The 21,898-nt window shown below is 49.2% G+C and overlaps 1 protein-coding gene across 12 annotated transcripts in view; it reads right to left on the bottom strand.

Annotated features, from left to right (window-relative positions):
• Positions 1-21,898, bottom strand: part of NTM (neurotrimin) — a 697,991-nt gene that overhangs the window by 278,735 nt on the left and 397,358 nt on the right. For 7 of the 12 annotated variants that reach the window (XR_008441742.1, XM_054005743.1, XM_054005745.1 and 4 more), the window contains exon 1: positions 2,444-2,739. Coding sequence is in view for 11 of the 12 variants with exons in the window: in XM_054005743.1 (XP_053861718.1) it covers positions 2,444-2,610 (167 nt within the window). In the remaining variant the exon portion in view is untranslated. Of the gene's footprint in view, positions 1-2,443; positions 2,740-3,316; positions 3,368-21,898 lie in introns of those variants that run through there. The other 5 variants (XM_054005752.1, XM_054005744.1, XM_054005751.1 and 2 more) reach the window with 2 other exon arrangements.

Below are 21,898 nucleotides of genomic sequence, written 5' to 3'. Positions count from 1 at the left end.
ATTAAGCTCCTGTGGTGGATGGGCTCTAGTGTCGAACTCAGCAAAGCACACTAACGTCCCGGGGTGCTGGCTGAATGCCTTCAATCACACTGCTGCTGCCTGCTCAACTGAACCCACGTTCCCTGTGGCTCCGTTGCAGCCCATCTATGTGCAGGATTTTTCATTCTTTCCTACGGGCCTCATTCATAAAAAGGGAAATGGCCCGGCTGCTGACTCACCCTATTGATCCTTTGTTCTAGGCTGACGCTACAGGACCACTCGCAGTGGAGTACATCTCTATCACGTGCAAAGTGCTCAGGCTTACATTAGCACGAAGTGATCGGGATACACCCCCAGCACTGCCAGAGTCCCCCCTGCCCCTCTAGTCAGACCTGACACAGAGACATAAAGACCAATTCACATCCTCCTTCCCTTTGAGTAACTTGGGGGGTGGGGAGGGAGGGAACTGGGGTGTCAGTCAATGCCAGCCCCCTGATCCGTATCCCAGTGTCACCTTTGCTGCCTGGTGCCCACATGCCCCTGCCGGCCCCTGTACCTGGCACCCACATTCCTGTGCCTTTTGCCTGCATTCCGGTCACAAATGAAGGACTGGCCTCTGAACATGGGGCAGCACTGCTCATGATGGGAGTTGAGCCCTGACCTGAGTCACCCCCTGTTTTTTCCATTACTAGGCACCCTCACACACAGCCAGGCTAATGCGGATCAGATCCGAGGGACAACCACCCTTCTCTGCTGCTGCTGGGAGCCTCGAAACGCAGGAATCCTGCAGCGAGCAAGCAGGTGCAGGCTAGGAGGGAATTGACAGCAACCCAGCTGGAGGACCCTGTGAGGTGTAGTCCCTGCATTGGCATTGTGCTTATGTTTCCAGGGGCAGTACGTGGCCCTAATTTCATTTCTTTTCCCTGCACCACTTCAAAAGGGAGACTCAACCAGCGTTCCATGGCCTCCCCCCTGGAGCCAGCCCCACTTTTTGCCCATCCTTGGCACTGCTCCACTCACTGACGCAAAGAAGTAGGAGAGTTTAGCTTTTGCGTGACACACCCCGCAGACGGACGTGTAGCGCTGGAGCAACACGCGGCCACTAAAAAGTCGCTCCTGAGCACCAGAGAGTTTTAATCGCCGGTTGTGAAGCTTGCAATTAAAATGAATCATTTAAAGAAAAGGAAAAAACAAAAAAGAAAGATCCTCGTCATCGGAGACAGAAGAGAACTATTAGATGACCATGTCCGTCTGCTGCCAGAGGAGGAATGGGTGTCTGGGTAACGGACAACCCAGATATCGCATTGATTGCGATCTGAGACATTATGTGTTTGGCAGCATTCTCAGCCTCTGCATCCCTTGAATAAAGCTCATCTCTTCCCTTTAAACAGCCCCCCAGCATGGCTAACAGAGGAGGAGGGAAATGCCCCTAGCCGTCTCTGAACACTCCAAAGAGTTAATGCCTGCAGGGAGTGGAACACCCCCCCTCCCCCCCCGCCACGCCGGAGCGTGCATGCAATGGGATTTTAATGAGCAGTTCTGCGGGCGAGGCACACTGGCGTTTGCACCCGCCATGCCTGGCACCAAACTGACACTCCTCCCATCACTGACACTTTATGGCTGCTCCTCACTCTGCCCCTCTCGTGCCAAGAAGAGCCCGCTTCTGGCTCTCACCACACGCCTGTCGGTGCCTGCAAACCAAACAGGGGACTCAAACTTCAGCACCATTTACACTTTGCACACACACACTCCCAGCTCATATTTATTGGACATGCACGGAGGCATCTTTAACAGCAACATCAGCCTCAGAGGACCAGCTCTCTCCTGATCCCAAAATACAGGCACACACAAGCCTACATGTTCTACAAAGTGACCAAGCCCCAGCCCCAGCATTGCCAGAGATGCCAGAGCCTTAAACACCATGCTGGCAATCCAAGCAGATACCGGCACAGAGACATAAAGACTAATTCCCACTCCCCTTCCCTTTCAGTAACTTTTAAGGAAGGGAACGGGGGTGTCAGTTAATGGTAACTCCTTGCCTGGCAACCAAATCTCACTGCCAGCTTCACTGTCTGGCACCTATATTTGCCTGCCCGCTCCCTGCATGGCATCTGCATTCCAGTGCCAAGGGAGTAACAGAATTTGCCCTCTTCATTCCTTTGCAGACCCGGTGGCGTTCTCTGAACCAGCAGCCGCTTCACTATATCAGCAACCCTTCCTGCCCCCCTCCCACCCCACTTGCCCCGAACGCAGGAGCCCCAGACACAGCGTTGCATTTTCTTCCCCAACTCGGGGGTCTCATCCTGCCACAGTGAGGACAAAACCGGCCAGAGCCCAGGCTAAGCAGCAGCCGCCCCCCCCCCATACCAATGTGGCATCAAAAGCCCCTGGCTTGCACCTGGGGCCGGAGCACCCACAGAGCGACACCCCTGTAGATACCCAGAGGAAAAACATCTGCTCCTACCTGAGGGTGGCACTCTCCCCTTGTCTGACGGTCACGTTGTCCATAGCTTTGGGGAAGGTGGCATCTCCGCTGCGCACGGGCACTCCTGCGGGCACAAGGAAGAGCAGCCTGAGACAGAGGACGACGAGGCACCTCCAGGGCACGACTAAGCACCCGCCGACCCCCATCCTGGGCAGCAGGGACTTTCCAAAAGGCCAGAAACACACCCGACAAGGCAACCAGGAGAAACGGGGGGAGACCAGGCAAACAGGGTGGGAGCGCAGGGCAGGCACGGAGCTCCTCGGAGATTAGCAGCGCCCCTGGCAATCCAGCCTCGGAGAACCGAGCATCCGGAGGGAGTCCCCAGTATTCCTTGGCGAGGGAGGAGAAAGGGGGCACCGGGGTGCAGGGGAAGAGGAGGGGAGGCGCGGGGGGGCTTCGCCAGCCGGCTCTTCCCAGGAACAGTTCGGAATCTCACTTTGCCCAGGCGCTCCCCGCCCCCCGAGGTCTAAACTCCCAGCTCCGGCTTTGGCGAGCGGCTCCCCCGGCAGCAGCGAGAAAGTGAGGAGCCGGGCAGAGGCCTCCGCGGGAGCCGGGCACCGCAATCCGCTCCGCCGCTGCAACTTGCGGACCGCCCGGGCTCGGCTGCGATCTCCGGCGGGCGCGGGGCGCGGGGAAGGAGCCCGGCTGGCCCCGGCTCTGCTCAGCGAGGGCAGGACGCAGCGGCCGGCGGGAGGCGAGAGGCGCGCAGGAGAGGCGCGCAGGAGCCGGCGGCTGCCCCCACTTTCAGCAGCCCAGCTGCGCGCTCCCTCCCGGCCGGGAGCATCGCCTCGGAGCTCGCCCGCCCGGGCGCTGCCTTCCCGGGGTTGTCATGGCAGCGACTCCATCACTGACCAGCGCCCGGGCTCCGGCCCCGCCACACTGAGCCGCGCGCGCGGAGCTGCTGCGGGGCTCTCCCACTTTAACCCTGCCCGCGCCGGGCCGGATTTAACCCCCTCCTCCCCAGGCCCTCGGTAAACACGCTCGCCGTGTCCGCGGCCACCCATTTCAACGACTTTGCTCCTTCTAGAGCAGGGAAGCGCCAAGCCCATCGCCAGCATGGATTACTGCCTGGCAGACGGCGAGGGGTGCCTCTGAAGCCACCCGGGATTATTACAGATGGGGAAACTGAGGCACAGAGCAGCAAGGTCACACAATGGCTCAGTAAAAGGAATGGGAACAGAACCCAAGGCGCCCAGTCCTGCGTGTGCGAGCCATAACACCACACTTCCTAACAGGGGGCTGAGAAGCTCTTACATAGTAGCTAGTTTAATCCCTAAATACTTTTATCCACTCATAACTTCGGACATATTGCAGTTGCATTATGCCTAGTCATTTCTCCCTCCCTCCACCAGCTGCTCAGGGTGTTGCCATTGCTATGCACAATTTCCTGCAGATAAAAGGTGCCAGGTAGACAGCCCTGGAGAACGAAGTCCTTTATTTAGCCGAACAGGTACAACGCAGGCAGCCGAAGCGCCAATACCTTAGTGTTAAGCCATGGCACACATAACTCCTACTGAAGTCAGTGCAAGCTGCAGGCGCCCAGCTCTTGTGAAAGTCAAGCCCTTCCTGCCTGCTGTAAATGGTGGTTTTAATGGTGAAGACACCTAGGAACTGAGCTGAGACTTCCCAATTCATTTCCACACACAGGGCACCCATCAGCTATTGGATAGCACCGTTTTTTGTTAAATTCCTGCCAACCTGAGCTGGATTCAAACCAGTGACCTAGATGTGAAAAGATCCATAGCCCGCTACTAATCCCCTGAGTCTCCCACTCCCCTGTAAACTACTATTTAATTCACTAACTGTGCTATTTAATTTCTCAAACATTCTGAGATTTGCCTGGTAGAGAAGACACTATCAAATAAAGCCTTATTATTATTATTGAGCATGCTAATGGATCACAAGAGAAGGGGATTGCTTTGCCAGTCTCTTTGCGCCTTCTTGTTCCATTTTTTTTAAAGCTTGTTTGCTCTGAATTTAGCACTGGGAGAAGGTGCTGGATTGACAACCCTAGAGGCAGAAGTCATATTTATCCACAGCTTCCCCATTTTAGGAACAGACTTCCAATAGGAGGAGTGGGACAAACAACCTAGCTAAGTTTAAGATGGAGCTTGATATGTTTATGATGGGGTTGCCTGTGATAGCAGAGGACTGAACCACATGACCCAGGAAGTCCCTCCAGTTCCATTCACAGCATACATACAGCAAAATTAGCTAAAAGCAAAAAACATTTGAGCTGGAAGGTTGCAATGTAACACTACTTTATTTCTTACAGTTTGGCATGATCACGCACACAGGAACCCCAAAACAGAGAGCAGGCTGCTTCCCAAACCAGAGGGACACAACCACCCCACCTTACTCTTTCCCTGTAGACTGATTGCTGAGCCACCAGATTGCACACTTCCCTACAGAGGCTTCTAGCCTGCAAGCAGGACCAGGACTACCCTTAGGATTTAAAGTGAGAGCTTGGTGTTTTTACAGCACCTTCCAGCCCTAAGTTCCTATTTTGCCCCCTGCTGTGGTAGGGAGACACTCACTGGCATGGGGAGTTCAGTCTCAGTGGTCCATTCGGTCCCGATGACTGCCAACAAAGGGTTAAACTGACTTAATTCATTGTTTCCTCTATTGTTGTAATGCTCCAATGCCCAGTAAGGATTGGAACCCCATTGCACCCCACCATACAAAACAGAGTGGAAGATACATATGAGGCAGTGTGGAGGCTTTTTTAGGAAGAAACCTGAGAGCAAACTGGGCTTATTTCACACAGATCTTCCCAATTCTCCTCCAGGCTGTTCGTGACCTGTCTGTTCGTAAGAGACCGTTTTCCTTTAGCAGCAAAAGAGGAACTCTTAAGAGCCATTCAGATAACCCCTCTCTGCCTGTTTCCCAATGCACAAGGTGCTGTGTTGTATTCTAGGTTAGTGGGAGCTGCTTAAATTAAAGGCTTGTCTATGGTGGTGGGGGAGTTTTTTCAGGTAGACCCCCTCCATGTGGACACTGTTATTCCAGTACACATAAAACCCATGAGATTTATTGATCACAGGAATGCTGTACAACACTCACTAAGACTCCAAGTCCCACCACAGCATACACTGGGCTCAGTTGAAATCATCGGATGGATTCTCTTTGGCTGTTCTCAAGTCCTGGGTGGGCATCTGATGGGGAGCTCTTCCTCCCATCTTTCACACCCCACTAGTATAAAGGGACAGTCAGCAGAGTAACACTAGCCTCCATCCATATGCCCCACTCCTTCCCTCTATGAGCCATCCTGTCCTTCATTCTCATGCAGCCTCCGGTCACTTTTTCCAGTGGATTTAAACAAAGTGAAGAATGACTCCCACATGAAAAGGGCTGGGATAGGAAACAGTGAGTGAGCCTGTCACTTGTCAAAATCAAGGCTGCCTTTAAACATTAAATGTGCCATTCTCTAACCACACCACCATGCTGCCTGGGGTGATCTTTCCACAGGCCAGACTGCCAGCCTCTCTGCATCAACTCCCCTCCCCATTTAATATAAAAGAGCAGCGTTGGAGGCAATAATGCTTCGGGCGCGGAGGATGAAAGGAATGTTGAAGAGTCTGGATTGGGGGGATATGAGAAAGATCTGAGCAGCATTTAAAGAGAAATTAATTCAGCTACACGAACAGGAGAGCTGAAGCATCCCCTAAACCAATTCGGACCACACAGAGCTCTTCACAATGCAGGATACCGAGTGGCAAAAGTTTCAACCAATGAAACAAAAGAAACAAACACTAAATCATTGGAGTGCAATTTCATTGGCTGATCCGTGATGCTGTGATTGGGTCAAGCACGAAGCAGCATGGTCCAGTGGTTAGGGTGTTAACCTGGAACATGGGAGACCCGGGGTCAAATTCCCTGCTTCGTCACAGACTTCTCTTTTGACCTTGGGCAAGTCACTCTGTGCCTCAGTTCCCTGTCTGTACAATGGGGATAAAAGCACTACCTCTACCTATGAGGGTAAATACAGTAATTATGAGGAGCTAAGACTCTACAGGAATGGGGGCCATATATAAAATAGAATAGATAGAATAGAGTGAGGTGGGACAGGGTTACCTAGCAATAGGAGATTGGCAATGCTCTGATGATTTTCAGTCATTTCCCCCTCCCAAATCCAGCCTGCTCGTACCAAGTCCTACCGACTCCCCACTCCACTTCTCTGTCTCTCCCTCTTGCACAGACACAATGTACAAACAAATGAGCCTGTCACAGCTCATCTCCTCGCCGTTCACTGTAATTGGTTCAGATTTTAAAACTATCCATAGACAGTAAACACATGCACACAAACAGCAAAAGAGAAAAAGAAATCCAGCTTCCTTTGAAATATTCTGCGGCTCCAGGAGCGGAGGAGCCAGCAGTCGAGTCCAACTGTGACTGTGCAGCAGCAGCAGAGAGAGAGCTTTGTAGCTTCCTCAGGGGACACAGGCAATCATTTTCCTTTGCTAGATTTGGACCACGACAGAAGGCTGGGGTCTGGTATACATGGGGAGGGCGCTTGCACACTGGCGTCCAACTGAACAGGGAATGTGACATCTTTTCCTGATCTCTCCCAGCTTTCTTCATAACTAAAGATCTGTTTTCCTTGTGCCTGTTGCCTGCCCAGGGTAAATATGGAAAGAAAAATACCCCCAACCTGTTCCTTCTTTCTAACAAGGCTAAATGCCCCCCCTCTCCTGGCAGAGTCCATAAACAGAGTGCGCAGGAGGTTCTGCAAAGCAAGGTACAGACTGGCAAGGAGAAGGCTGGCTAAGGGTACTGCTGTGTGGGTGTGGGTGGTGGTGGGGAGATATTAGAGTGAGAGATTTAAAGACCGTCTAAACTGGGATAGTATTTTCCCTGGGATTACCAGAAACTGGAGGGAAGGGGGCTGCATCGACTGATGAACCTAGGAAAGGCGAAGGGGCAGGAGAAGCAATAGTTCATGTGTCTAGTCTATGGAGAAATCCCCAGGGAGAGTCTGAAGGCGGTAGAAGCTATCTGAATGAAAGCAGAGCGCCCAGGAATCTTGCAGTGTCATAGGCTGAGTGGATGGGAGCTTTAAGAGTCCGGATAAGGTGTGGAGAAGCAGGCTGAAAGCCTGCCTGTATCAGCGAAGCAAAATGCTTTTGAGGTGATATTTCTAGAGAGAAGTGGACAGAGACAGTGCAAAATTCAGAGAGGGCGAGATTGGACAGGCAGACAGTGCAAAATTCAGCAGTTCATAAGGACTTACATCTTTCCACCCTTGACTCACGTGGCCCCGTCACAGTTCTGCTATGACCTTCAACTTCAAGCAAGGGCATTTTCATGCAAACACACCCCTAAACTCACAGCAAATCTCTGTAAAAACCACCAAGTTCCTCCTGCGTTAGCATTCCCACTCGGCTCTGATGCAAAAATGACCCCTGGGTCTTGTGAATGGTTTGCAAGCCTTCCAACACACACAGGCTGAGCTTCTAGGGGTTTTTAGCAAAACTAGAAATAAGCATAAGCAAAATCTCCAGATCTGAATGCTTCTGAACTTTGAGGAGCTTTGGGATCAGGTTCCAGATGCAAAAATTTGCAGCCAGGGTTTCTCTGTCAATTTGTAGTTAAGAGCTGTGAGTCAAGTGAAGCCAGGTCAATTTCATGTTATTTCAGTTTTTCTGCAAACTTGGCACAGTGTTCATGTTTAGCTTACATGTGGGTGTGTGTAGGAGGCCATTGATATACAGGTGTGTACACACACACACGCGCACAATGAAAGAACCAAACACTACACAGAAAATATATGCCCACTAACATGGAAGAATTTCATTTCAGATACAATTTCACCTGCAGAAATTCTTGGTATATTCAATGTATACAACCAGATGAGCAACATTTGGTTTCAATTTACAGACTCTTATGGGGAAAGAGCTCAGATTCTGCACTGAGCTCAGATACTACAGCATAAAACCTGACGATGGATGGATACGTATACACTTTTGAAATTGCTAACTCTCATCTGAAACTTAATTGATCCAGAACTCATCTCTAATAGCCACTGTAACACCTATGCATACAGTACCCTTGTGCATACATACACACAATTATTGCATCAACCTCTTTCATACAACATGTTAAAATTTATCCTTCAGCGTCCTCAGGGTTATAAATGTGCTTTGCAAAACCACACACTCGCTATGTAAGCAAACCCCCCATTAAAGTCAGTGGGTCCTAAGAGTCTAAAAAATAAAGATTCATTGATAATACAAAGGATTCTCACCCCTCCACACTGACATAGGACACACAGACTAATTTTTTCCATTGCTAATAGTGGCCCCAATTAGGAAACCAGGATAGCACGTGGTATATGGCTGGTGACCTTTCAGAACTCTCTCCTCCCCAGAGGAATTCCAACCATGAACAGAGATGATGCTCACGGATGGTCCACTGCAACTCTGTTGTGTCAGATCTCAGACGTTCCCAAATAATTATAGTTCATTCCACCCCACAGCTCCACCCGAGGAGTGATTCACTTTCCCTTCTGCTGTTTTTTTTTTAAAAAAACCCTCCCCGTTTGGTGTCTCACAATCCCCAGGCTCCCCAAACCCCCAAACTGCTCCAGCTCTTGTCTGGCTAATGCTTTCCGGGAGCTGCCCCAAATAATTGTTTGATGTAGATTCAGCAGTCGCAGCAGCAGCTGCTGTCACATTTGAAGAGGAGCGATGATTATTAGCAACATATTTATTGAGTTTAAAAAACATAATACAAGAGGCTCCGTTAATCCCCCAATAAAGATGCAGTTAATATTTAACTGGCATTTATTTAAACTTACAGTAACTGTCCTATTAAATTTAAATTAACTGCGCATTTGGGAGCCTTCCCCTAAAGCCTAGCCGGGATTCTGCAGCTCCGGTCCTCCTCTTCCCTGCACTTTACACTAGGCGCTTGGCCATAAAAAGAACATTTCCTTTGCCCTTTAAAAAGCTAGTCAGTTTGGGGTTGGTTTCGTCTCTCTCTCCCTTCTTCGCTGTCTGGGTCTTACGTTAAAATGGAACTTAACTCTTTCCACCCTTGACAGGCTATTTTGGAGGTTGAGCGAAGAGCCTGACCTTGCAGACTTTTGCTCACACAAGTAAAGCCCGCTGACCGCCAAGGGGGCTGCTGGGGTGGGTAGGGAACAGCCACGTCCTTAAAAGTTGCAGGATTGGCTCCCAATGAGTCAGCTCCTACCCTGTAGTGCAACAGCTGGCTTAGATGGCCAGTGGAAGATTCCCCTTCCCTGTGAGAATCCTCAGGCTGTCCTGAACCATTTCCCCTCAGCACCAGCAGGGCACTGTTGCTAGGAGTAAGCCCTTGTAGGTTGGTAGCCACCAGCTACTATAACAGCCACATGTTGCTGGGGCAGATTACAGCAACCTTTAGGCTGCTCTAATGTATTATGGACTGGGCAGACAGCCCCAGGGTATTGGCTCAGCGGGAGACTGGGGTGCACAATTGTCTTTGCACCTTCCCTCAAGTCTTAGTCCAAGCATTCCTCAGCCCCATGGGAGAATCAGGGTTCCACTATCTGTTTCGCTTGCCTACCTTTACCCAGCAAATCCCAAACAATGATTTTATTTACCTTGTGCCACAGTTGTACGTGTCCCTTTAATATTTATATCGGGAGTCCAAAGACGTTATCTTGGAAATCCAGAGCAACACAGGCACAGTGGAAGTTATTAAACAGAATTGATCTTTGCTCTCCTTGGTACAAATCAATATTGTTTTTTATATAAATCTGTTTCTTGTGGCATTGTTGGGAGCTTAGTTGGTTGCAGTAACACTTAAAAAGTCACTCCACAGTCAGACACTGCTTCCTCACCTGCATTTGATCAGGGCTGAGCCAGGTGCCAGAGACATCTATTGGTGTCAGATAAAAGCATGCCATCAGCCATCTAATAGTATTTTATAGGCATATGGCATTAACTCAGGGCTCTACAATTCACTCCAGGCTGAATTTTAACAGGGAGTAGGAGGGGAAAAAAGCTGAATAGGCTAAAATCAAACAAGGCCTAAATCTTCACCTAAAACATTCATGAGCACTGGAGCAGTTTGGTTAAACTTGAAAAACCACAAACAAAAAGCTTCCAGTTGGGTAGTTTTATTCTTCTTCTGCCATAGACTTAGCCTGTAAATTCTCTGGGGGTAACGAGTGTCTTTTTCGTTACAAGGGTCTACAGAGGGGAGGGAGAGCTCAGTGGTTTGTACATTGGCCTGCTAAACCCAGGGTTGTGAGTTCAATCCTTGAGGAGGCCACTTAGGGATCTGGGGAAAAATCAGTACTTGGTGCTGCTAGTGAAGGCAGAGGGCTGGACTCGATGACCTTTCAAGGTCCCTTCCAGTTCTAGGAGACAGGATATCTCCATTAATTTAAAAAAAAAAAAAAAAAAAAGAACCTAGCACAACGGAGCCCAGTAGCAGGGGCTTACCAGATCTGGCTTCAGTGCTGAGGTTTTCTCACTAAGTCGCCCCCTTTGTGGAGTCTGGGATATTAATGTAAACTTTAGAATAATACAAGTCTCCCACCAGCACTTGGCTCTCTACAGGTTTTGACTCCCTAGGCTCTCCAAGAGGGAATGAAGGCAAGTCAGTCTAGAAAGTACAACTCACACAATCACAATCCTCCTCCTCCTCCCTGCTGACTGAGCTCACGCTGCCTTTATACCCCTAGTCACATGCTCTAATCATATGACTAGGGCCGCTGAAAGCGGGTTCGGGCCCCGGTGAAAACATTTTTTCGCCCCCCCCAGCAAGGGCAGACCGGCTAAACAGGGCTGACGAGAGGGGGAGGAAGCCGGGCCCTGAGCCCCCTTCCAGACCACCGGGCCCCGGTAATTTGTACCGGCTTCCCCCCCCTCGTCGGCCCTACATATGACACCTGGATTGAGATTTGAACTAGTCACAGGTGAGGCTCAACCCAGCACACCCTTAAAGAGCTAGTTTATGCTGATAAACCCAAACTTTGTTGAGACTTTCAGGCATTTTGACAAAGACAAAAGTCTGGATTCAAAAAATGGCCAGAGGCGAAGTTGGCAGAGGGTGCTCTCTTAGTAGCTAGAGTGATGTGCTTAGGACACTTATCTGGGAAATAAGAGATCCGGGTTCAATTCTGTCTACCTGAGGTGGGGAAAGAAGTTGGACGTGGTTGTCTCCCATTGCAGGGAAAGGCCTGGGAAGCTATGGGATAATCCAGTGTGGGGCTCTGCCAGTCTCTCCTCTGGAAGCTGTTCCACTTTATATAAATAACTAAAGCATAATTAGAGCAGGACTTGCACTCGGTTCTCTCACTGCCTTGGTAAGGGCCCTAACCACCAGGCTACATAGTTATTCATACTAGCACGCCCTGACCGGACAACTCTCCATTGTCAATCACACTGGCAGTTCATTATCATTCATGATGACAATGAATAGACTGTGGGCCAGGCAGAGTCACACTGTTAGTTAGGTGGCACAGCTAAGATATGGCAGACCCAGGGCCCCCAATGACACTTTAATGATTTATAAAAAGTAGAACAGCTTCAACAAGAGAGAAAACCCCACAGCAGCATAGACCAGTGTAATCACCCCCAGTGAGAGGAACCAAATTCAAATCCCTTTTCCACAGCAGGCAGAATCAAACCAAGGAGTTTCCCATCCCAGCAGAATGCCCTAACTGCTCGGCTAAAGCTTACCAGGCAGGCCAGAGCTTCTCCTGCAGCTGTTGTGTAAATTCAGGGCTTTGCTTTTGTCAAAAGGCCTGAACATCTAAATGGATTCGTTTATGGTCAAAACAAACATTTTGTTTCCCTCTTACCACAATATTGACTTGAAATTTGATTGACTTTTTGATTCACACAAATATTTCTGGAAAAAAGAATCACTTTTATTTAATGTATGTATTTTTTTTTTTTTAATTGCCAGCTCCTGCTCCTGGATGCTCCTCCCAGACCAAATCTGTGGCTCTTCATCAGATTGGTGTTTTGCTGATCATAAAGTAACAGCGCTTCATTTCGCATGGCACGGGGGCAGACAAATCATTCACTCTGAGTAACAAAAGCAGGGCTCACCACTGTCGCAGTGAGTCAATTTTACTTCGGTTGCCGGCCTACTGACCCTCGCAGCATTCCCCATCCAAGAATAATATTAATAATAACCATGCTATTAAGCAAGATGCTTGATTTGAAGCTGAAATTTTTGAGAAATGATCTCATAAATTAAATTCCCGGGGTACCATCTTTGAGAGTTAAAAGGCACAGTCGCCTCTGAATTCTGGGAATTGAGCATAATTACATGGAAATTGACGAGGCACAAATGCCAAGAATTCTGTTAACCTTTAATATCTCGAAAAAACTCTCCCCTTGTAATTATCTCTTTCCTTTGTCTTAAATGTTACTGATGAATATTTAGTGGGAAAAGCAAATAAAAGGAGGCTGAGGGGTGATGGAAACTGGAGCCCTGTGTAGAATAACTCTACAAACTTTGTGACTTGAGACTGGCTGTCACCAACAGCCCAGATCTAAATGTGGATGCAGTGCAGACTGTGAGCAGGCACAGAGGCTGGATCGTGCAGGCTGCCAGCTGGGGACAGATCCCTGTACCCACATGTAGACCCCAATGTTTTCAATAGGAGGATGCCCATATGGAGCAGTTTGCAGGATGGGGGCCTTGGGATCTTGGCTCTGTCTCCACAGCAGATTGAAGCAAGCCCACCATCCAAACACCCTTCAGCTTTCTTTATTCTCTAATCACTTATACAGATTCAGCTCCATTCATGTCGATGGAAGATGCAAAAAGAGGCCCCATGTGACCCCAAGTACAGAGAAACATCCACACTTTGTGGTACTTTTCCAAGCGCACCTCAACTAGGAACTTGTGCAGGTTTCCATCATTCTAGGTATAAAACACCCCCCCGCCACCCATACACTCCCCTCCTAGGGTTGGGCACTGGCCTCCTCACTAAACATCGAGTCTGATGGAAGGAAGACAATTCTCTGCCAGTGAGAACTGCATTAATACCAGTGGCATTTCCCCTTTACAATGATGATAAATATGTGCAGAGAACAAGGTCTCCGGTGCCACTTCCTCTCTGTGAAGTAGAAGTAGAAGCTGCTGCTCTTTTGCAATGTAGGATCATTAGCCAGAATCCAAGGAGGGTGATTACTGGGGGCAGAGGGGAGCAGCGCCTGAGGACCACAAACAAGGCACAAGGCACACTCAGTTACCGGAAAGGGTTGCAGGGCACTGTTCTCTCCTCAGAGGGACACTGTTATGAGATCAGTTTGGGTGACTCCCCTCTAAGTGCTATATCTGACCGACTCCTACACCCAGATCCATGGGAAAACCACAAAAGTCCCCAAGCAGATGTGGTGAGCTATCCCAGAGCCATCAACTCTGGGGTCTCCGACTCCGAGGCAGGCCAGCAGAAGGGCTGCCGAGGAACCGGGCTGGCAAACTGGCAGGAAACCAGTTGGCTGGAATGTTGTTGAAATTGTACCATCTCCACAAAACTTTTCAATTTAGACAAATGGGCAAATAAAAAAAAATGTTTCATGAGAAATTTTCTGACCAGCTCTAAATGATTGCGAAAACACCACCCAGACTTATGCACATACTTAGCTTGACTCCTGTGTGTAGCCCCCAGGACTAGGAAGAACAGTCTTGTGATTAACACACTGGACTGAGAGTGAGAAGATCTGGATTCAATTCCTAGCTCTGCTACAGATTCCCTGTGTGACCTTGGGTGAGTCATTTCATCTCTGTGCCTTGATTTCCAATAGGTAAAATGGGGCTTGCAACACTTCCTTTCTCCCACCCTTTACCAGTCTTGTCTATTTAGACTGTACACTCTCCAGCACAGGGACTGTCTCTTACTATATGTAAGCATAGTGCCCCCTAGCACAAGCTACTAGGTACAACTGAAATACAAGGAAGGTGAGAATAATAAGCAGGTGTAGGATCAGAAGCAAAAGGTGAGGCTCCCAACTTGACAGTGACAGTGACTCTGCACTGGGAGTGAATAGCTCTGGCTGGATAAGAATTAACTCAGCCTTTCACCAAAGCCTCAAACGGAGGCAACGTCTACACTTGGAGCTGGGGTGTGACTTCCAGCTAGCCCAGACATACTCACGCTAGCCGCTAGCGTGCTAAAAATAGCAATGTGGTCCTGGGAGCCTGGGCAGCAGTGAGTGGTGGCATGGGCTAGCCGCTCCGAACACAAGTCCGCCTGGACTCCATGGGTATGTAGTCAGGTGGCTAGTCAGGCCTCCATTTGCTGCTGCCCGCCCTGCTGCAACTACATTACTATGTTTAGCGCTCTAGCTTGAGTGTGTCTAGGGGAGCTGGGAATCACACCCCTCACTCCCAGGGGATATGTAGCCTAAGTCATTTACAGACACACTTCCTTGTTCCAGTAAGATCAAAGCCAGAGGGGCATATATTCAACGAGGACAAGAGAGAGAATGAAATAAAACAGGTTAGATCATTATGCACCACACTTACTCCACCCCCTAAAGATCTGAGGAACGAGCTCAGCAGTTACACGGAAAGGAAACACACGTCAAAGCCTAGAGATGGGTCCAATCTGCTTAACTGAGATATGGCCCCAAAGTCGAGGAGTGTCTATCTGTTACTTTGGACTCAGGCCCATTGCTAGTGCAAACATGCAGAAACCTCTTCCAGGAATTAACCCTGCACTGAACCTAGCTAGTTCTGACCTCAGCGCATGGCCGATGCTTGTTCTCTTTCTCTCTTTGTCTGTCTTAAAATGGAGAGAGCTTTCCAATCTCCAAGCTGTTTTTATGCCTCGTTAAAGGGTTATAAAAGCTGTCTTTATATTCCAATAAAGCCATATAAAAACAACCTTTTTTGCAGTTCAATAAAAGTGGTTAACTTTTCCCCTCCATTAACGCTCCTTTCTGCAGTGGTGTCTGCACACACTGGCTGCTGCCTGGGGCTGGAAGCACGCAATGCTACGTGAGAGGCCGCTCTAGTGGCATTAGCGCCCTGGAGGCCTGGGCGGGAGGTCTTGCAAGGAAGCAAAGCAGTGAGGCTGAATTTGTGAGCAATGCCAACGACACAGGATCAGGACTTCCAAGCCAAAGCAGAAGGCGGAGGTGTGCGTAACGACGGGGGAGACAGGTTGCCATGCAAACACAAAGGGCTGCAAAAATGACACACACACAAAGCAACTGGCCCTGCAGAGATGTGTCTTCTTTAGTCAATTGTTTGCTTCCGGGGGGTAAGATTTTCCATCCTTAAAACACGGTGCACAAATCGGGGGATGTGCTGTGGCTTAAAAAGATGAAAACCAGAATGGACAAAGCCCTGGACTTTGCACTGCATTGGCTGGGAGAGATGGACTAGGTCATCCAATAGAGCTTTGGCACCTCTGATTTCTATGAGCCATACCCTGAAATCCGTACGAAGGCAAAACTTCTCTTGGAGTCAATGTGGGATCAGCTTCAGCAAGGACTGAGAAAGCTCTTCAAGACTTGGCACTATGATTGACAGGGTGTCCAATGTGTTGTCTAGTGGATAGCCTGGAACTAAAATGACCTAGATTCTAGCCTTGATTCTGCCACTCACTTGCTGTGTGACCTTTGGCTACTCACTTCCCCTCTCCTTGCCTGTTTCACCTCGCGCCCTTTGTCTGTCACATCCATATGGATTTTAAGGTCTTTGCAGATGGGATTGTCCCTTTCTGTATATCTGTACAGTGCCTAGCACAATGGGGCCCCGATCTCAGTCAAAGTCGCAGACACTGCAGCAATTAGTCTGTACCGTTTGCACAACCATCCCACGGATGGCAAACGCTCTTCCCCGACAGCTCCTCTGACCTTGGAACTGAACAAAGAGGGTCTAACTAGTCCCAGTGCCCATCTACCACCCTCTCTAGGCAGTCAGACAAGGAGGTTTATTATTTTCACAACAGCCTGTTCGGCAAGGTTCACATAGCTCATATGAATCAAGCGGGTTTGGATTTCATACATCATTCATCCCCCTGCACCAGCAAAATGAAGGGTTGGAGGGTTTCTGTCTGCAGAATACAGACTGCAGAAGAACCCTGTTTAGACACATACACACACACTTAACAAAAGTCACAATGCTTTCTATAACAGCCAATCTGCTCTCAGCAGCACAATAAGAGTGGTCAGATTGCGCGTGTAACGTCATGGAAGTAGTGCGCAGCCATCTTCACACACTCCTTGACACCTGTTTCCATGCACACCCCATAGCCTGCCCCTCTGCCCCTATTTGAATGTACCCACAATTGCGCTGCTGCACCTCAATGCTAGATCGAGCCAAGATTTGCTACCACAGAAAGCACAATGACTTGGAAAGAAGCCTATTCATTAATCCAGCTAATTAACATTACGAGGCTCATTTTAGGGATGCACGCGAGCAATAAGACTGAGGCAAAGAAGGCAAGGGGGTTAGAGCCTCCAGCTCCCTCGAGGACTCAGAGATGTTTACAATCCCTGATCCAAGGAAGTCTACAGTATACTCATCGTGGCTTTCTAAGGAGAGGCTGTACAATTGAGCTCCTATTAGCAATTGCCAATCCTCTTTGATTAGCACCGGATTGATTTGCTCCTTGTTTCGGTGGGAATGGCAGCCTAACCCCGATGGGAACTTATAGAGCATGTCAGCGAAGGAAACCCGGCACTCTAAGCTGATCGGCTCATGCTGCATGGGAAGGTGGAAAGTCAGTTGTCCCATTTATGCCCAGCCCAGTCAGGGACTGAGCAGAGCTGCCATTTCCCAGTGGGGGTACTGGGAGGAGTCACCCGTGTTTGCAGAGACAGATGTGCACCTGCGGCTACATCTCTCCATGTTGCTGGCCAGCATGCAGGGGGGGCAAAGCCAGGATCCTGCCTCCTTTTCCTCATTTCATGCATCCCCTACACGTTGATGTAGGGAGGGCTAAGTGTGAAAGAGAGACAGAGCGTGAGAGCAAGCAAGCATGTGCATGACAGGATGAGAGAGTATGTGTGTGTGAGATCGAGTGAGAGAGAAGGGGCCCTGCAGAGATAATTACTAATGGCTTCAGAGACAATTTCTCATGCTACAACTTTCTCCTCCTTCCGTTTACCTCCCTTTTATTTCGTGTGCATTGCCTCTCCCTCAACAGTCCTCCCAGATCACGCTACATTAGGTTACTTGTAAGCTGTCGGCCATGAGTCAGTCCCAGATGTTCCCTACCAGGGAGCGCCGGGCCAGGAATGACATTTCAGGAGACCGAGCTGGCCAACCACGACTGCCCGCCGGGCAAAGTCACTCAGAGGCTGGGACTCTGAAGTCCAGCGCTGTGGGGCAACGTGGGCCCAGCCCTTTCCCCGCCAGGTCTGTGTGGTAAATGCATGGACTGCGCACAAGTGCCTCAAAGCTGTGCAGAATGAGATGAAACTTACAAGTAGGGTTGGTCTAGAACCTATTACAGAAAGGAAGCTTTGTAGATAGTGCATGTGCAGATGAGATAGAAATCGAGTGTGGGGGTGCCAGATGGGTACCCCTTGGATTAGGAGTCAGGGCGCTGGCAGCACTAGCATTGCCACTTTTGAGTGTGCCCAAAGGGTCATGCCAGTGACAGACTGTTGTGTGCACATAACAGTTGGTGTTATGTGCATACACTTGCTAGCTGGGAAGTGTTGTGCTTTCTCCATAGATATATACTGTGCGTGTGCGTGACAGAGAGACAGTCAACATATATAAGCACGAGTCTATGTATGTACAGAGTGGGTGCATGTGTGTATGCATATACATGGTGTGTGATATACACACTCACACACACACACACACACACAGAGTAAATGTAATCCTACAAAATGGGAAATGAATTTGGTCTTGAAGAGAGTGTGTGGTTATTTTGACATTCCCATTTACGATGACTATTAATCGGGTTTATTACAGTGACACGGAGGGACCAATCTCAAGAACAGGGCCCCATTATGCTAGGCACTGTACAGACAAATAGACAGTTCCTGCTCCAAAGAGCCTACAGTCTTTGGAAGGAAGATTGTGCTTAATGTCCCTATTGCAGCAGGAAACCTGATGTTGGGGGAAAGCGAGAGATGATATTTTGGAGCCTGGGGAGGAGGAGAGAAGAGGTTAAAACCCATGTTCCTCTTTACCTGCACCAGACAGTTCCTGCTTTATCCCCTCACAGGACACATTTCTCAAAAGATTGAGGAAAGGGAGGGAAAGAGAGAGAGCGAACTTTGTCGCATTTAAACTTAATTATATAGATATATATAAAAAATGCCTCCAAGTGAGCGATTGTGAGAGGGGCTTTCAAACACCACAGGAAATGTGAAAACAGGAGCATGGATGCAGCGGAGAATGGTTCGTAAATGCCTGCGGTTAGGGGGGATAAAAGCAAAGGCAGCCGTCTCGGATGCGTCTCACTTCAGAGGGAGAGAAAAAACCCGACGTCGTTAAATTCTGCCCCAGATCTGCCAGCGCGGAATTTTTTACTCCACTTTCAACGTGGCGACAGAATTATCTCCTTGAGAAGCTGCCGCCTCCAGGCCATTCTTCGGGATGTGATTGGAAACGGAGGATGTGGACTCCTGCTGTCGTTATGATCAGGATTGTTTGTTAGTTGTATTACGGTAGCACCTAGTGGCCAGGGATCTGTTGCACTAGTGCTTCAAACTGGGTGCTGGTTCCAGCATCCAGTCGCAAGGCTCTGGCCTGCAGCTGAGTCAGCCCGTCCATGGTTAGGGGCGGGCAGCACTGGCTATAAGAGAGAGTCTATTCAGGCAGGGAGAAGAGACCCAGGGTCAGAGGAAGGAGCTGGGAGGGGCATTGTTGCTCCAGCCAGGCAGCAGATTCCTGGTCCTTCCCCAGTGGAAGTCAGAGTTGGGTTGGGGAAGGAGGTGGAGACCCTAAAACAAACAGGGAGGGGGAGCACAAGGAAACAATGAAGTGAGGCAGATCTGAGGGCAGCTTTCTTAAGAGTCGGGGCATGAGCCCTGATGCCCACTCTCCTGTGGGCTTAGCATGCCCTGGAGTTTCCATTGGATACACGATTCTGCTTCCCGTCCCAGCCGGAACGGTCACGGAGCGGTGCTGGGACTCGTCAAACAGCCACTATGGTTCACTGGAGAGCAGGCTACGTTTCAGTGTGTGTGGGAGGAGCAGGGGGAGATTCCAGACAGTGTGGGCCCATCTATCTACCAGACAGCTGCCTTTGCTTTTATCCCCTAACCGCAGGATTTACACACCATGCTCCGCTGAATCCATGCTCCCGTTTTCATAGTTCCTAGTGGTGTTTGAAAGCCCCTCTCAGTTTGGGCCCATCTACCTACCTGGCCCTTGTCACCATAGTATCTGAGCACCTCACAATGTTAATGTATTAACCCCCCCTGGGAGGCAGGGCAGAGCTATTATGCCCATTGCACAGGTGGGGAACTGAGGCACAGAGACTAAGTGACTCGCCGACAACCTCACAAGAGGTCGGTGACAGAGCAGGGAATCAAACCCAGGCTCAAAAAACTAGTCCCCCGTTAAAGAGAAAAGCTGAATGCCCAGGTCTGTGTCTGTCCTTGGTGAACTCAAAGGGCATATCTGCCACTGACTCCATGTGGAAGCAGGATCCCGGACCTGAGCTGTCGCTCATGTTGCTGGTGCCGTTTGCAATGGAGTGGATGGACCCAATGGGCCTGATCCAAAGCCCAGTGAAGTCAAAGGGAGTCTTTCCACTTTGAATCAGGCCTGTCTTATTAAGGGGCCACCATCCCACTGATGAATAATCCTGTATTGCTTCTGTATCTCCAGGCAGCCTCAGGGGTGCGGGGTGGGGGGGGAAGGAGGGGAGGAGGGTGTGTGAGGCAGAGGATGGAATAGGGCTCTCCTTGTGCCCTTATATTGAATAGGCTTTTTGATTCCCACCTTCCACTCCCACCCCCCACCCCCAAAATCAGTTTTTCTGCAAGTTCAGGCACCTCTGTCTGAGCGTCATCACTCACTGGCTGAACTGGACTGTCAACGTCCCGCTTGCCAGTTTTAATAAACCCTTTCGACTGGCACCGGTGCACATCTAACAAACGGAGCTGGCCAGGTTTCTCCTCGGTGTAGCTTAATTGGAGTCGGTGGAGTGACACCGGGGGGAATCTGGTCCAGAGTCTTCCATACTGGAGGCCACAAGTCCAGCTGGCGATGCATGCATGCATCCGTATGGCAGGAACGGTGCCTGGTGCTGGAAATGGCTAAGGGGACTATGCTGTGTCTTTGCAGGGGGAGGGGACAGACCCAGAACTAAGTAAAGCAGATTCCTAACAAACAATATCAGCCAGCAGTCGCATAGCACATCACTTCCTTTTAGTGCCACAGAGATCTGACCCAGAGAATCCGCCTCACACCCCAGTGAGGCAGGTACATTTCCTCACTCCCATTTCAATTATGCAGAAATAGTCACAGAGAGGTTAATAAGAAGAGATACTGGCTCTTTTATGACATGCTGCAGCTGTAGATCTCATAGTGCTTCACAGAAGGAAGCAAACATCATTATCTCCATGTGAATTAGAGAGAAATTAAGGCACAGGGAAGTGAAGTGATTTGCCTACGGTCGCAGGGCAGTGGCAGAACCAGGAACAGAAGCCAGGTCTTCTGGTTCCTAGCCCAGCATTCCAGCCACTGTTCATAAATTGTGTAGTCATTTGCTTGACCACTCTTTGGGTCATTATGAAATTTACTCAAGAGACCAAATAACCAACGTCAGTCAGGTTTATTGCTACGAGCCAATAACAAGAGTTCTATACGATACCCAGCTCTGGAAGCTGTCTCGTGCAGTGTTGTCACATTCGCCTTACGCAGAAGGTGGGCTCCCCAAGTTACACATCGCAGCTGGTAATATTTATAGGATGATTTTACAATACATATTTCTTTACAAGTCACTCAAGTTCACCCCATCAGTTTGGCCCTGTTCCTTAACTTCTTGTTCTCTTCCTTTCCTTATCAAGGTTTTGGATACTAGAATTCCAGGTACTGGTCCAGGAAGGTACCTTCTAGGTTTATACCAGGGTAGACTAATCATCTCTCTTGTCCTCTTCTTTTGGGACGTTCCAGTACTGGCCTGTGAGAATAACTCCCTACCTGTTGCTGCTTAAAATACTCATATGTCCTGTACCTGACAGCTTTCCTGCCTATTTAAGCCAAAGCTTACTTCCCCTAATGCAAGGTGTTATGGGATACTTCACATAAGAGAACAGGATTATAGTAAAGGTATAGGCCCATTTAGGCTATATCTCAGCTATAATACTTGTGTGTAATGTTCTTTGTGCTTAATGCATACTAATACACAACTATATGGTGCAGATTATACATATTATTAATATTCTATATATGCTAGCCAGTAGACATTGGTCAATACTACTAGGTCACATGTAGCCCTTGGGTGTTTTGCCCAAAGGCACAGGCAGAATAGATCTCAGAAGTTCCTGGTTTCCAGGC

The sequence above is a fragment of the Malaclemys terrapin genome, chromosome 15 (genome assembly GCF_027887155.1).
Source record: "Malaclemys terrapin pileata isolate rMalTer1 chromosome 15, rMalTer1.hap1, whole genome shotgun sequence".
Taxonomy (NCBI): domain Eukaryota; kingdom Metazoa; phylum Chordata; order Testudines; family Emydidae; genus Malaclemys; species Malaclemys terrapin.
The sequence above is the reverse complement of the archived record's forward strand: the minus strand, read 5'-3'. Positions and strand labels throughout refer to the sequence as shown.